Source organism: Protomyctophum parallelum, assembly GCF_964188405.1.
Source record: "Protomyctophum parallelum genome assembly, chromosome: 9".
Taxonomy (NCBI): domain Eukaryota; kingdom Metazoa; phylum Chordata; class Actinopteri; order Myctophiformes; family Myctophidae; genus Protomyctophum; species Protomyctophum parallelum.
Window position 1 is genome coordinate 36,374,331 of NC_139706.1, and position 15,381 is coordinate 36,389,711.

The following is a 15,381-nucleotide window of genomic DNA, read 5'->3' on the forward strand; positions in this document are numbered from 1 at the left end:
TCCTGTTGGAAGTAAAGCATTATACTGTGCAGTCACTGTGTGCAGCCAGAAATCCGTAGCTACACTATGCACACCTACACAAATTCAGAAGAGGCTGGAATTCTTTTTCCCCAGATTACTGAGAGGATGATGGATGAGTGCAAACGGGCCAATTATATAAGGAGGTGATTTAAATAGGTCATTCTCACTGTTAAGGACACATCATCAAGCCACACACGCCTGCCTTTCCCCTCTGGGCATGCAGAGAATTTGCACAGCTTAAGATGAATTGTGTTCATAGATTCTCTGTCATTTTATCCTGCATGTATGCTATAGTTTTGGAGCAAGGATATTGACTTTGTGCATTCAATACTTAACCAGTATTGAACGTGCGCATGCAAACACACATGGACGTCAAAGTAATAACCAATTGATGTTGCTCCACACGTTATGCATGCATTTTATCCATCTGTACGTGACAGCTAGAGCTTGTAGGGAAGTACTGTTCTCATTGTCTTCCCAGAATATGGAAGGATAATGAAAGAAACGTGACAAGGATTAAGAAAGACAGTTACTGAATAGCAGTGTGGATAGAGCTTTTCTGAGGATTATTCTTAATTACAGCACACAAGTTCGGGAACATGTAATACACGTGTGCACATGCACACATAAAGAGGCTTTACATCCTGATTCGATCAATCGGCAAATACGCACGCACGCACACACACGCACGCACACACACACACACACACACACACACACACACAACACACACACACACACACACACACACACACACACACACACACACACACACACACAGGAATGCATTTGTGAACAAGCATGATTCATAAGATCCATAAACACTTAACAAGGGATCATAGGTCTACTGGAAGAAAATATGATAGTTCCCTCCACCCTTACAGCAGGGATTTGAAAATAAATCATGTTAATTTCACAGCCAATTTGTTATTAGCAAATAATGCACATGCAGTAGATATAGAGTCGGGTATAAAACAGATCCACAACACTTTTGGTGCCCACTGCCCACACACAAAGCAGAGTGGTTAAGTCCAGTTAAAGTGTGATGAGGTGGATTCAGGTTAAAAGTAGAAATGTAACAGTGAAAGAGAGTTAATTGGCTCCTTAATTGTGACTGTGACTTCCCAGAAATCAAATAAATAATATGTATTGTATTACTCGATGTTGGTTTTTGTTCCTATACAGTAAGGAGTGATTCATCATTATTCATACTATTACTTCCACTGTACTGTGATGTATTTGGGGCTGCCACGGCTGAGTGGGCAGAGAGGCCGTTGGGTTGGGTAATCAGATGGTCACGAGGCTTGACTCTCCTAGCTACATGTCAAACTATCCCCGAGCAGCTGCAAGACACTTAACCAGTTGAACCCTTGCATCTCTATTCTGGGGCAAAGATTTGAGGGTTTTCAGAAAATAGCCAATCTACAAGCTTGCAGTGTGATGCGAGCTTGTCTGCTATTTTCGATGAAGATATATAGGCCTAGTGTATAGAGATAAAACAGGAGGGGCTCTAGTACAGAGCCCTTGGGAATCAGATCAACTATAAGTGTAGTAGGCCTACATGTTGGATTTAATTAAGTGGTTAATTCCTAACTGCTCTGCACTGAGGGCTCATAAAAAAAGCTTGAATACACCATGGTACATCCCAGAGGCGTATCCACAATAAGGCGAGGACAGGCATCCGCCTGTCCAAATCCATTTTCTGCCTGGCCAAAATCCATAGAATGAGAAAAAAGAGAAGACAAAAACCTGAGACCTATTAGTGGACAGCTGATTGGCCGTTGCGGTAGAGCGTGACCCTCAATCACCCATTGGAATGTAAATGCATGCCTTTCAGCCTTTGTATCCTACTCGTCTGGCAGGTATATCTCTTTGAAAACCTTTAGTGCTACGATTGTGCGCGGGGAGACGACAATAAACACATCTTGCCTGCCCAAAATGTAATTCCTGGAAACGCCACTGGTACATCCGTCTCTATCCAGAGGTTCCCAACCACCGGTTCCCGCTTTCTTGTCGTTCCCAGCCGAGCCTCCTAATCCTTGGACTCGCTGGCATGAGTCGTTCGAAAACTACATCACGGCTTTGGGACTATAACGGACATGAGCGACGCACGACTAAGAGCCATTCTGAATTTCTGATTCACTGTCTTGGCACAGAGGGACAACGGATCGACGCCACCCATGGGACCGCCGCAATATGCAGACTGTGTCAAACTCCTGTCCGACCATTTCGCAGACCCACAAAGTGTCATCCTCCGGAGGATTTTATTTCGCCAGCACCGACAACGTGTGGGGTGAGACAGTTCACCAATATGTGGCTGATCTGAGGGGCTTGGCCTGCCTGTGCAAGTGTGGTGCATTGCAAGACGAAATTATTCGGGACCAGCTGGCCGAGCTTCACACAAATAACCCAAAGGTTTGTGAGAAATTGATAATGTCCCCATACCAGATGACCTGACTCAATAGGGCTGTGGAAATAGCTTTTCAAACCGAGACAGCAGAGGGTTTTGCTACGCATTTGGCTAGCGCCTCATCTCCACTGCCTGCACTTACATCACAGCAGGTCGAGTCTTCATCACGTTCTTCTAGCCCTGACCCTCTCCAAGACGCTTCCCACATACACTATGCTGGACGACAGCGTGACGAGCCACAGTTACCGCAGCACTGACCTGAGGGATCAGGTCAACTCAGCACTGACCTGAGGGATCAGGTCAGCGCTGACCTGAGGGATCAGGTCAGCGCTGACCTGAGGGATCAGGTCAGTGCTGACCTGAGGGATCAGGTCAGCGCTGACCTGAGGGATCAGGTCAGTGCTGACCTGAGGGATCAGGTCAGCACTGACACTTAGAAAACAAATAACCTGCACAGAATTTCTTGACAGGAAGCAGTAGCCTACCGTGGATTTCTTATGAAACAAAAACTTTACAGATTGAAAGAAGATAATAAGCTTTCGGTACAGCTGCAATGTTGGTGAGTTTGATGTTGTTTAATACAATTAGATAGGACTTTTCTGTTTGGATGAATGGGCTGTCTATGGGAACTTGCACCTAGTTAGCACCTTGCTGGCAAGATGGCAGCGGTGTGCATAAGGTCAATAGACTCCAATGCATTCCGTAAACTTCCGGTTCAGGCCTTTGTCAATATTAGCCAATAGAAGTCCACGTAGAAGAGCCGCCATTGGACTGGTCCCATGAAGTGAACGGAGTTGTCGTAATGTAGGCTATAGGTTGCTGCGTTACACACTCGCCCATTGGGCCATGGTTCTTTAGCCGACTGGTAACGTATGTGGCTTGTTTGAACGAGGTCCCTGGTTCGCCTCCTGGCCGTGGCTACAGTAACTCTGTCTTACTCTATGGCTCTGAGGCAACAGCCCATGGGCTTTAATGATCTTAAATTCCTTTATTTTAGATAGTTCTTTAGTAGTACAACATTACAGAGACTTGTCACTGTGCAATACTTTAAAACAGTTGTCATGTTGCATACATGCCTAAAATTGCTGTTATTTGCGCCACCTTCGTTGGAAACAATGTTCAAAGTGCTCGAGTGCGGTTTTCTGATCCCTCAATGGCGCAACTCTCTCAGCTATATGGCTCTGGTTGTGACCAGGCATTTCTCTTTGCAGATGAGTAAGGCTGGGACCGAGGCTATGTTCACTGTCACGCTCGTGCTAATGAAACAAAACATTACATCGTACAGGATTATTATTTCATGTCAAAACATTCAAGTTTTGAAAAAGAGTTGGGCATTGATATAAGTGATGAAGTATGGATGAATATATGGGAAACGCAATCAACAACCACTAATTCCTTGACTTGGAGAGACTTTTGTTGGAAAAACCAGATTCGCTTCTTTATTACTCCAAAACAGAAGTCCAAACAGACTGGCAACCATATGGACTGTTGGAGAGAATATGGAGATACAGTGGTTGATCATGCACATGTCTTCTGGTCTTGTCCTGTAATTCAACCATTTTGGAAGGAAGTGACAACACTTATCTCAAACATTATGGGTTTTAGAATAGATGATACATTCACATCTTTGTACCTAGGACAACTCCCAGACGGGCTAAATCGGGATGACTCCTACTTACTTAAGATTCTACTTGTAGCAAGCAAAAAAGTTATTACAAGAAATTGGTTACAAAAGAACTGTCCTACTGCCGACCTATTTATCAACATTGTGAAACAACTGCATCACCTAGAACAGATGACCTATTCGTTAAGACTGCAAAATGAGCTGGGTGAAAGAAGATGGGAGAAATGGACAGAGTACTTAGCTGGGGGGGTGGATGTGGAGTGAATATGGGTGGTGTCCTTCCGGTTGTCATTGAATGTAACGAACCCAAAAACCTGTAATATGTATGTTTGTCTTTTGTTTTTACTCATTTTCTTTTTACTATTGATGTTTCTGTCCTATTGTATGTCTTGTTTGTCTTTTTTGTCTGTCTTGCATATTCGAAAATCCTAAAATAAAGAGTTTGAAAAAAACAAAAACATTCAAGTTTCAGAAGATGATGTAATTCAGGTAAAGTAATGGTAAAGTAGAGGTAAAGTCACTCTTTATGTTTCTTTAACGTTTTCCACAAAAAACTCCTTTTTCCTTTGGTGTGAGGCATTTTGATAGACAAGTACAATCTCTGGAGGACATGACCCTATGTCGCATACACATACACAAACCATGAATGTCATGATGCCAGATTGATGTACTCACAGGATTATGATGAAAGTGCAGGAGAAGGTCATCAAAACATTCCATTTCTTAATATTTCAGTCATGAAACTTGGTTAGGATGACTCTGTTGAAAAGATCACAACAATAATGTGCTACAACCTTTGATGCTGCAAAATATTTCCATTATACTGTACTGTGTTATTAAATATGAGATGTAAGATATAATATAATATTGGATGACATTCTATTAGGATAGTCTGACTTTCAGCATTGTATCTTCCTTTTCCCATAGTGTGTATAATGTTTAGTGAGTTCCTCTTATCTAAAACATGCAGGTACTGACATATGAGATGACAAGCTCATAATACATTCTCAGAAACATTCCTGCAAGATTAGAAACTATTCATTTACTGAAGATGCCAAGACAGGCTCGCATGCATGTGGAAATTAAAGACAGCCGTGGACATTAACCAGTTACCTCACTTTTATTTCTCAACCTGCACAAGTTGTTGTTCATCTTATTACAGTAGGCTACATACATGGCGGACCACCACCACAGAAGATATAAAAGCAGCTGGTAATAATAAGACTATGTCATAATTTCTTGTTTATTAAGGAATACATTTTAATTTAGTCCAATCTGTGGTACCATGGTAATACAATATAATACAATATTGGGACATTTACTGTAGATCGTGTCAAAGATCATGTCTCACCTAGACCTAGGATCTGATGAATTCTGACCTGATGGTCAAGATTCAATTTATCCCCTGAGCAAGCAGGCAGGCTCTAATATTAGCTCAATGGTAAAATATATATAAGGACTTTCCAGTGCTGGAAACTAGGGTTCAAAACCCAGGGTAAAAGAGGAAAGTACATGCCGTAATTCATTGTCAGTGCAGATAACAGCGGCTATAACAACAAATAATCTCTAGATCATCAATACAAAATATATTTGTTCATAATTACATTTGACATGAATTAGGTAATACAGCCTACTAAATTGAAGATGTTTGTCTTTTTTTTGTTTGATCATCTTGAATAATTACCGGTATGTAAAACAAAAACATATTGAAGGATTCAATTGAATCACCCTGAGTGCAGTCAGTGTTTATAGAGATTAAACTAATAAGAAACTAATAATAAATGTCAGGACTTTAAACTAATAAGAAATGTCAGGACTTTTATACATACAGATAGTATAATAATCTGAACATTCATATAGTATTATTGTGGTAAGGTAGGATAAGTGTTATGTTTTTGTTAAAATAAAAATATTTTTTGTTAAAATGTTAAATCACTATATTCTGATAGTAATAATTTCTGTAAGTGTGGGTTCAGTAACAGGAGTCTCCATGTCTCTCCAGCTCTTTCATGAATAGAAAATAAATTGGGGTGCAGTACTTACTGTAGTTTAGACAGTTTTTGGTTTAGACTAGTCATCGGTTAGACCAGTCATTAGTCCTACAACTACAACCTATCTCAAACCCTCAGCCTAAACCTAACCTCCCACGGGGCAGCACACCTAAACCTAACCTTAACCCATGTCTAACCAATGACTAGTCTAAACTAAGTATGCAACCCGGTGACAACAGCCAATCAGGAGAGCCTACCCAGCTTGCACTTTGTATTCCGTTCGTGGTCTCTATCCTGATTGGATAAAATTGGAATCCCATTGAATTTTCTGATTATTCAAGAGCTGTAGAAACATGGATACTCCTGTTACTGAACAAACACTCTATAGCAACAAGTACTATCAGAATATAGAGCTATTTAACACCACAGAAAATCACTTGTCTTACTCTACCTTTACGTGTTGTCAAGTTGCACCCCTCTGTCGTCCTGTCTTCCTCAACAGCTGTCTAAATTTAGCAAATAGGAGCTCTCTGAACTGGTCACCCATGAGGAAATAGAAGACGGGGTTAATAACACTGTGCAAGAAGGCGATTGGTCGAGTCAGGATGTACAGACCCTCTATGTACATCCTGGTACATAGCTCCATCCCTGACCATTCCTGCCGAGATGCTATCCTCACATTCCTCATCACATGGTAGGGAGAATAGAGAACCAGAAACATGGCAGCTGCTGCTGTGACAACTCTGAGAGGCCGCTTGTAGGAAGTGGTCCTACGCTGAAAAGCTGCATCCTGCACCTTTAGAAGCCGTGCAATATTGTAGGAGGAAAGGCAAAGCCCCAGGAAAGGGAGAACATAGCCGGTCAGGGTCAGTCCAATGCTGTAGCCAAATGAATTTGTGTCGCCACTCAGGCTAGCAAAGTCTGTGCATCGGCTCGAGTTAATTGCCTTCTGCATATCCTGGAACATAAGCACTATCAGCGGAGCCACCTGAATGTTGATTGCCAGCCAGCTCAGCCCAGCTACTGCCATCGCAACCTTTGGTCTTAGCAGGAAGTGGTTTCGTGTCGGGTGTCTGATGAGCAGAAAGCGGTCCACGCTCACCCAGACCATGAAGAGAATGGAGGAATAAAGATTGACGTGCAGGAAATAGCGGTTGATGATACAGGCGTAGGGGCTGGTTTCTTTTTGGCCATTCGCATAGAGCCAGGAGAGGCGAGGCAGTGTGCATAGGAACAGGAGGTCAGACACTGCTAGGTTGAAAAGGTAAATATTGATGCTCCGCCACTCTTGCAGACAAACCACATAGCCAATCACAACTAACAGGTTGCCAGGGAAACCAAGGCAGAACTCCAGAGCATATAGTGGTGACAGGTAATATACCTCTAGGAGGTCATCTAGCTGCATGCAGTTGAACACCTGCAGAGAAGAGAAGAGGAGAAAAGAGGAGAGAAGAGAAGAGAAGAGGAGAGGAGAGGAGAGGAGAGGAGAGGAGAGGAGAGGAGAGGAGAGGAGAGGAGAGGAGAGGAGAGGAGAGGAGAGGAGAGGAGAGGAGAGGAGAGGAGAGGAGAGGAGAGGAGAGGAGAGGAGAGGAGAGGAGAGGAGAGAAGAGAAGAGAAGAGAAGAGAAGAGAAGAGAAGAGAAGAGAAGAGAAGAGAAGAGAAGAGAAGAGAAGAGAAGAGAAGAGAAGAGAAGAGAAGAGAAGAGAAGAGAAGAGAAGAGAAGAGAAGAGAAGAGAAGAGAAGAGAAGAGAAGCATCAAGCATATGAGTATATGAGTATATGCTATATATCACAAACATGAACGTTATAAGATCTGAGTCTTACCATTCTGTCCTTTGGTACAGTAGCTCATGGGGACAGCAACAGGAAGTAGAGGGTGCTACTCTTGCAGGTGAATTAATCCACTCTGTTGTTTACTGAAAACAGTGTGCATCAGTGTGTGAGGGTGCTGGTGGTGTACACTGTATTTCATTATTGGTTAGCAATAAAGTTTATTCCACAGCCAACCAGACAGTCCTTTGCTAATATGGAAAGTCTGTGCTGTAATAAAACTGTTTTACTACATTCTGTTCTGTATTGTGTATTTAGTGTCACACTAATTTGCATAATAACAACTACTGAACCAAAGGTCGCTTCAATTCAATGTTTACAGTACATACTACATGACACACTGGTATCACGGGTAAACTGAGGAATCCCTGGGTCTGTTCTCTGCTGTTCAACATACAGTATAGTATACATGCTGCATTGCTTTCACTGTCTCAGATTATGGAAAATAACAAACTAGGTTACTATAATTATGCAGAATACATAATAATTACATATCCATATCACCAGGGAACTATGGTCCAATACAAGGATGGGGTAAACGCATTGACAACAAATCAACAATTGAAGTTGAAAGTTAAAAAAACAAAACCCAAGCGATAACACACCATATTGGTGTAGTAAAGTCATGTGAGTCTATACAGGAACAAATCAAGGATTTAATTACTTAATAATTTATTGTAATGCTTTATAGGTCACCCTAAAAAACTATCATGACAGCTGCAGTTAATTCAGAACAATGCTGCTTGACAGTTCAAGTCATTAGACCAAGAAAGTGGAACATACTAATCATCTACTACACTGCCTTCCTGTCTGTCAAATAATTTACTTCAAAATTGATTTATAAAGCATTGAATGGTTTAGGTCCAAAATATATTTGTGATGTTTTGCTACATTATGAAACATTCATTTGTGTGGGACAAGTTTGCTTCATGAGTCTCAACTAAAAGTGGAGTTCAGTTTTTATACACCACATCTGGAACAGACTCCCAGAAAACTGCAAGTCTACAACTTTATTTTGCTTTGTTTGATGACATAAATACTTTTTGTAGTGCCTTTTATCGAGGTTTTAGATATATTTACGCTGCACTGTACTGTAACTTTATTGTCATATATCTGTTTTAGTTTAGCTTCCTATTTTCTAAGAAATCTTACTATTTGTAGTTGTATACGTCCTTTTATAATGCATGTTTGTAATTATTTTGCATTGTTACTTGCTTTTAATGTTTTTTTTTTTTTTAAGATTTTTTTTTTTGCGGCTTACGCCTTTTTATTGATTTTTGAAGGGACAGACAGTAGGCTGACAGGAAACGGGAGAGAGATGGGGGAAGACATGCAGTAAGGGCCGTGTCGGGCTCGGGAGTCGAACCCGCGGCACACTGCGACTGGATTACCAGTCCGGTGCCCAGACCGTTACGCCACGGCCTGGGCCGCTTTTAATGTTTGTATTGTGTGTAAAGCACTTTTTTGGCTTGCCTTGCCTTGTTTGGCATTATAGTACAAGTTACTATGATTGACTATGTTAAGTATGTTTGTTATGTCATCAAAATATGAGTAATATCTTCCATCATCATCAGTGCGTGAAGGAAGCCAAAAATGACTTACACAGTCCAACAATGCTGTTGGTGTACTGTGTTCCACCACACCTTATTTGGTTACCAAATAGTAACTATAAGATGAGTATTGGATAAAATACTCACCTATTTTTTTGTATTCATAATTCACATTTCAATAATAAATAAACACTAAATATAGGCCCCCCGCTACTCCTCCCTTATAGTCAACACTGTAAATCCCTGGGACATGGTGGACCCTATTGTAAACAAGTGTAATGCTTTATGGTGGCATGCTTGAAATCTGTTAATAAATTCATCAATCAATCAATCAATCAATCAATCAATCGATTCAAAAAGCGTTTAAAACCTAAACACCAGTGTGTAATAATAAAATGTCAAATGTTTATTTATGGATATAAAATATATATAGGCCTATAGTGTTCTAATTCTAAACACAATATGACTGACTTTTGATTGTAAAAACTAAACACATTTATGTGTTTAAAAAGTGTTACCGGTGATTAAACATGTTGTTCTGTTTATAATCTAAACACTGTGACACGTTTAAATTAAATGATCATGATATCTGTTTTAGCCTATGTTGTCTTTTTGTCTATTTTCTATCGATTAAGACACAAACATTGTATCTGTCTACATGTCCCGGGCATAATGCTCTATGGCCACTGGCCACATTCTTTGTATATTTTGGCCCATGTACCGTAACCTGACTCTGCCAGATGGGGGCGGTATTGGGTAACCATGTTCCCCACAATAAGCTGTGAAACAAATTTGTGTAGCAAGCTTCTTGGATCTGGCAGCGTCAGGTTACATGATGTACCGTACCAGCTGGCCACAACGTATAGCCACTGAGAGGGGAAAAGGGGCAATATCAACACAGAATGCAACCCCTCCTTCTCCAGTGCACCCTGATGTTGATGGCGTAATATGGCAATGGAGCCTTTAGTAATATTGGCATACCTCGAAAGCACGCTCCTAGTAGTCAGAGGGACATTGAGGGTAAATCAACACACCCTTACTCTTCCCTGCAGAGACAGACATGTGAGGATAGAAGAGAACAAAACAGTCCTGTCCTTAAGCAACCCAGTTTAGGAATGGCATATACAGTATTATATTAATTTCTACATTACTGCAGCGTCAGCAATAATAAACCAATAATCCATCTTTGAATTCTTGTGTTGTGGTTGTGGTTACTACAATGACTGATGAGTGCTGACAGACATGTTAGGCGTGTCTGTTCATAGATTGGTTTCATTCAAAATTATGCATACTATATTTTATAAGTTCAGATAAGGCCACTAGCTGTCCATGACAGGGATTCTGTGTTTTCCCTCTTTATGAATAAGCACTCTGTGTGTGTGTGTGTGTGTGTGTGTGTGTGTGTGTGTGTGTGTGTGTGTGTGTGTGTGTGTGTGTGTGTGTGTGTGTGTGTGTGTGTGTGTATGTATATATATATATATATATATATATATATATAAACTGAGCTATACTTAAAGCATGGGATTTCACACTGTCAAACACCAACAGCTATAGGCTGATGTATTGCACCAGTGCTTTATTGAAAAAGCTCTCTGGAAGCACTCTAAGAAATCCAGTGTTGAGGCATTGCTACAGATGGAGAAAGACGCAGTAGTCCTACAAGAATGTGTTGTGTGATAACAAAACTGAATCAATGTCAAAAACACACCTGATAAGACAGCTCAATGAACAAAACACCAATGAAATCTATTGTTGAGGTACTATGTACTTTAAAGGATGAACAATTTACAATTTAGGCATTTAGCAGACGCTCTTAATCCAGAGCGATGAAGTACTGACATTCCTTGTGCTACGTGGACTGCATGGTGGGATGAAGATAAACATTGGGATTAGCTGATCAAGTACCAGTTTTGTTTTTATAAACTGTTTTTAATTGAATTTCTGTCTTTCTTTTTAGATTGTTGTATTTTTTATGTGGTTGTGTCTATTTATATACATTTTGTTGTGATTTTATTGTGATTGTCTGTTGTCTTTACGTATGGAAAACAATAAAGGCACTGACAATCTGAAAGAGCTACTGTGTTGACATAGAAGACAGCTGTTCAGAGGCTACCTCTACCTCACTCCTGGCACATGCACTCACTCGTGCGTGTGTTCCACGTGCACACATTCATGAAAATGTTTATAGGTCTATTATCATTTTCACTACCATAGTGCTGTAACGTCCATGCATGAAATTCATGCATGAAACAACAAATTGAAAAATGATAGTCTCCTCATGCATTAGATAAACAATTTCAATGACTCTACCTACCATGGTTAATATGTAGGATAGTGCATTTCTAATACATACATACTACATGTTTATCAGCCCATTATAGGCACTTGTGTTATACAGTTACTATTTATCGTCATCTTCTGATTAGCTTATCTAGTAGTAATCACTGGGCGTTAACTGATAAAAGCATAGTCAGAGCAGGGCAACATGGCTCTGAGGCCTGAGGCCACACCTCAGGGCTCAACTAACAAATTAAAAAGTTAAAGATATAGTAAAAGGTTTATTGATGGGTCTACTGTAGTCTTTTTCATGAATGTACTCCCATGTGGTATAATAGTGCTCTCTAGTGGCAAAGGACTACAATAACCTTATTACCACCAAGGCATTCATTGGGGACCTGCACTTTCTACAACATCTACTACAACATCCAGAATTCCTTTGTCCAGATGTTCCAATGGATTCGATGTACACTGTAGTCATTATTTAGTCACAAGCTCTTGTTAATACTTTTTATTGGTTACATATTTATAAAACCAACAGACACGTGTCTGTCTGGTTTGTTGGTCTGTTAAGTGTACACTTAACCCATTTAAGACTGAGGCCGATTCTAAAAACGCCTGACCTAAGCTATCTGATTAGAAAATATATTTCTTCAAAAATTACAAAAATGTTATGTTGCTATTATACTGTACATAGCAACAAGAACCCCAAAAGGGGTTTCCATCGGTAAAAAACACCAAAAGGGGTTGAATGCATCTCAACAAAATGCGTGTTGATCTGATATTATGTTCTGCGAAGATATACAGTATAATTGTGAGATGAAAATCTGCAAAACCTGCCAGTCCATCACGCCTCGTGACACGTCATGCTCCATATGGCCATCTCCATATGAAGATCATCAAACCCATCCATTCTTCTCCATACATGGAGAAGAATGGATCATCACCTAGATCTGCATACAGTATATGGAGCCGGCCAACAACTCCACGTCTGACCTCAAACCTCAAACCCTTATATGGAGCTGACCTGTTCTGACATTCCATATGTTGATCCTTCCCCACCCGTCTTTCCTCTTCGATGTCTCCCTTTTGACTGATACTTGTCCATTCAAACTCTATACGGGCCCGCCCCAAAGTTATTAGCGCAGCCGGCAGCCGGTGAAAACTAGAGTTCTCAACAGGCCCGAAAATTAAAGGGACACTTTGCCCTTTTTGCAAATAAATATATGTTAATAATGTGGTTTTAGATATTTTAGATTTTAGCAGCGTCGATGATGTCATGGATACTGGGCTCACTTACTTCCTGGAATACAATTCCCATAATGCTTTGGTGCACTGCTCATCCTTGTGGATAGGGGGAGGGCTGTCTTACTGAAACAACATACAGTTCAGGAAGTAAGTGAGTCCAGTATCCATGACATCATGGACACTGCTAAAATCTAAAATATCTAAAACAACATATTACACAAAGACCCAAGGAAAGTGTTCTAAATCTTCTAAACGTCATTATTTGTATTTGTCCCTTTAAGGCCCGGCCCTATACCTGCCACACTTTTCCTGGGCTGTGTGTGCTCCAGTTCCTGTTGATTCCATTGGATATCATTGGTCATCTGACCAGTTTCATTGGCTTTCATTGGATCAAATCGACAGGAAGTGGAGCACACACAGCCCAGGAAAAGTGTGGATACCTGGGCCTTAACTGGGCTGGCGGCTGGCCCGACCCATAGAGTAATAAAAGGATAGAGGGGGCCTGACCTTGAGGGTTTAAGCGGTTAATGTTCAAGAAATGAATAATGCCCTGATTCCTGTTTGTTATAGTTTTGACATTAATTTTGCCACATTCAGAAAGAGCTGAATAAAACGATAATATTCTTAACCAGATGACTCCTTAGAAACCAAGATGCAGTCCACTCATGTGTAGATATAGCACCATCCTGTGTTCTTTGCCTGAGATTGCAGAGATAAAACACATTTTCCAAATACATTCAGATCGATTCCCTGTTTGAGCTTTCCAGAATGTTCAGACTTGCCTGTTCCCTTAAATCAGGTGACAATTTACTGCCGTCGCTCTATGCCTCCTACGTTTCTACTGTCTTTGATCTATGTCTGATCTATGCCTCCTACGTTTCTACCCTGTCTTAATGATTTAATGCTCTATTTTAAACTAACAGGGCATGACTTCAGCTGGTGGATTAAGTCTTAAGTCACAACCACCCTGACACAGTGCGTGCGTGCGTGCCTGCGCTCGCGGCTGCATGTGTGAGTGTGTGTGTGTGTGTGTGTGTGTGTGTGTGTGTGTGTGTGTGTGTGTGTGTGTGTGTGTGTGTGGAGGGGGTGCTGAAGTGCCACTGGGTATAATTAACTATCATACTGTACAAACAATATATACACTTAAATGCATGTACATATGAAGTTGATATATGTACACATAGCTATACACAATAAACTAGAAAAAGTGCCCTTTTGGGCACAGGTCTCCACCAGGAGGATAGGGTGTGTGTGATGTTTGGCAAAATGTTTAGGAGTAATATAAACATGTTTCTTTGTTTGTTAGTTTTTTGCAACAATTTTCTTCATTTTGTTGATGAAATGCAGAGCCAGATCACTCATATCATCTCTGAGGATAGAATTCTGGATGAGCAGGACATGTGCAGCATTTTGTGCAAAACGGGCCACTCCTGAAAACTTTGGAAGGCAATCTTAGCCAATCAGTGTAGAATCTGAGAAATCCAACAGACTCGTCTTGATCACATGACGACATGGTGGCGCTATAACCGGCAGATGTGGAGGGATGCAGGGAAAATGTTCTCTAGGGAGTGCGCATACATAAGATTGATGCAGTCCCAGCCAGCACGCCGATGCTGCACGGGTCCCATATGGTTTAGAGGTGGGCTGCCTATGTGGGAGCCAGGTGGGATAACTATATGGGACCCACATGGAAATGTCAGCGGGCACCAGATGGTTCTCACCTGGGTTGCCCGTGTGGGCTTTAAGTGGGTTCTACCTGGGTCCTAGCCTAGGTTAGCCCAACCTTGGCAATTTATGTGGGGCTGACATGGGTCCCTTATGGTTTCAAGGTGGGCTGAACTATATGGGCCTCAAGTGGGCTTGTCAGTGGGCACCAGATGGTTCCCATTTGGACTTGCCCGTGTGGGCTTTAAGTGGGTTCTACCTGGGCCCTAGGTGGGCCCCACCTAGGCAATTTTATGTGTGACCCTAGTGGGTCCTAACTGGGCTTGCCCATGTGGGTTGTCAGTGGGTTCTACATGGGCCCTAAGTGGGCCCCAACTAGGCAATTTTATGTGGGACCCTAGTGGGTCCTAACTGGGCTTGCCCATGTGGGCTTTCAGTGGGTTCTACCTGGAATTCTGTGGGACCCGCCTTTTTCCCATATGGGATAGATGTGGGATCCAAGTGGGCTTGCCTGTGGGATCCCCACAGGCAAACCCACTTAGGCTTGAAGTTGGTTCTGACTGGGCACTGGTTCCTTTGAAAAAATGAAAAATGTTGGAAAATATATCTTTGACAATGTTTATTTAAAACAAAATAATAAAAATAACAGTGAAAATAATAGATACGATAAAAATTGAAATAAAGACAATGCACAAGGTTACTCTTAAGGAAGGTAATAGCAGAAGTGTCAAAGTGCATGAGAAAAAGGCACACACATATTCACCA

The 15,381-nt window shown here is 41.3% G+C and overlaps 1 protein-coding gene across 1 annotated transcript; it reads right to left on the reverse strand.

The window, feature by feature from the left end:
* Nucleotides 1–6,509: 6,509 nt before the first annotated feature.
* On the reverse strand, nucleotides 6,510–7,890 carry LOC310864554 (succinate receptor 1-like; the record flags this gene model as incomplete). The annotated part of the gene is made up of 2 exons (XM_083773243.1): nucleotides 7,871–7,890; nucleotides 6,510–7,463 (listed from the first exon to the last, which is right to left on the reverse strand). The coding sequence occupies exons 1-2, from the start codon at nucleotides 7,871–7,873 to the stop codon at nucleotides 6,510–6,512; spliced, it is 957 nt and encodes a 318-aa protein (XP_083629369.1). The 5' UTR covers nucleotides 7,874–7,890.
* Nucleotides 7,891–15,381: the final 7,491 nt, after the last annotated feature.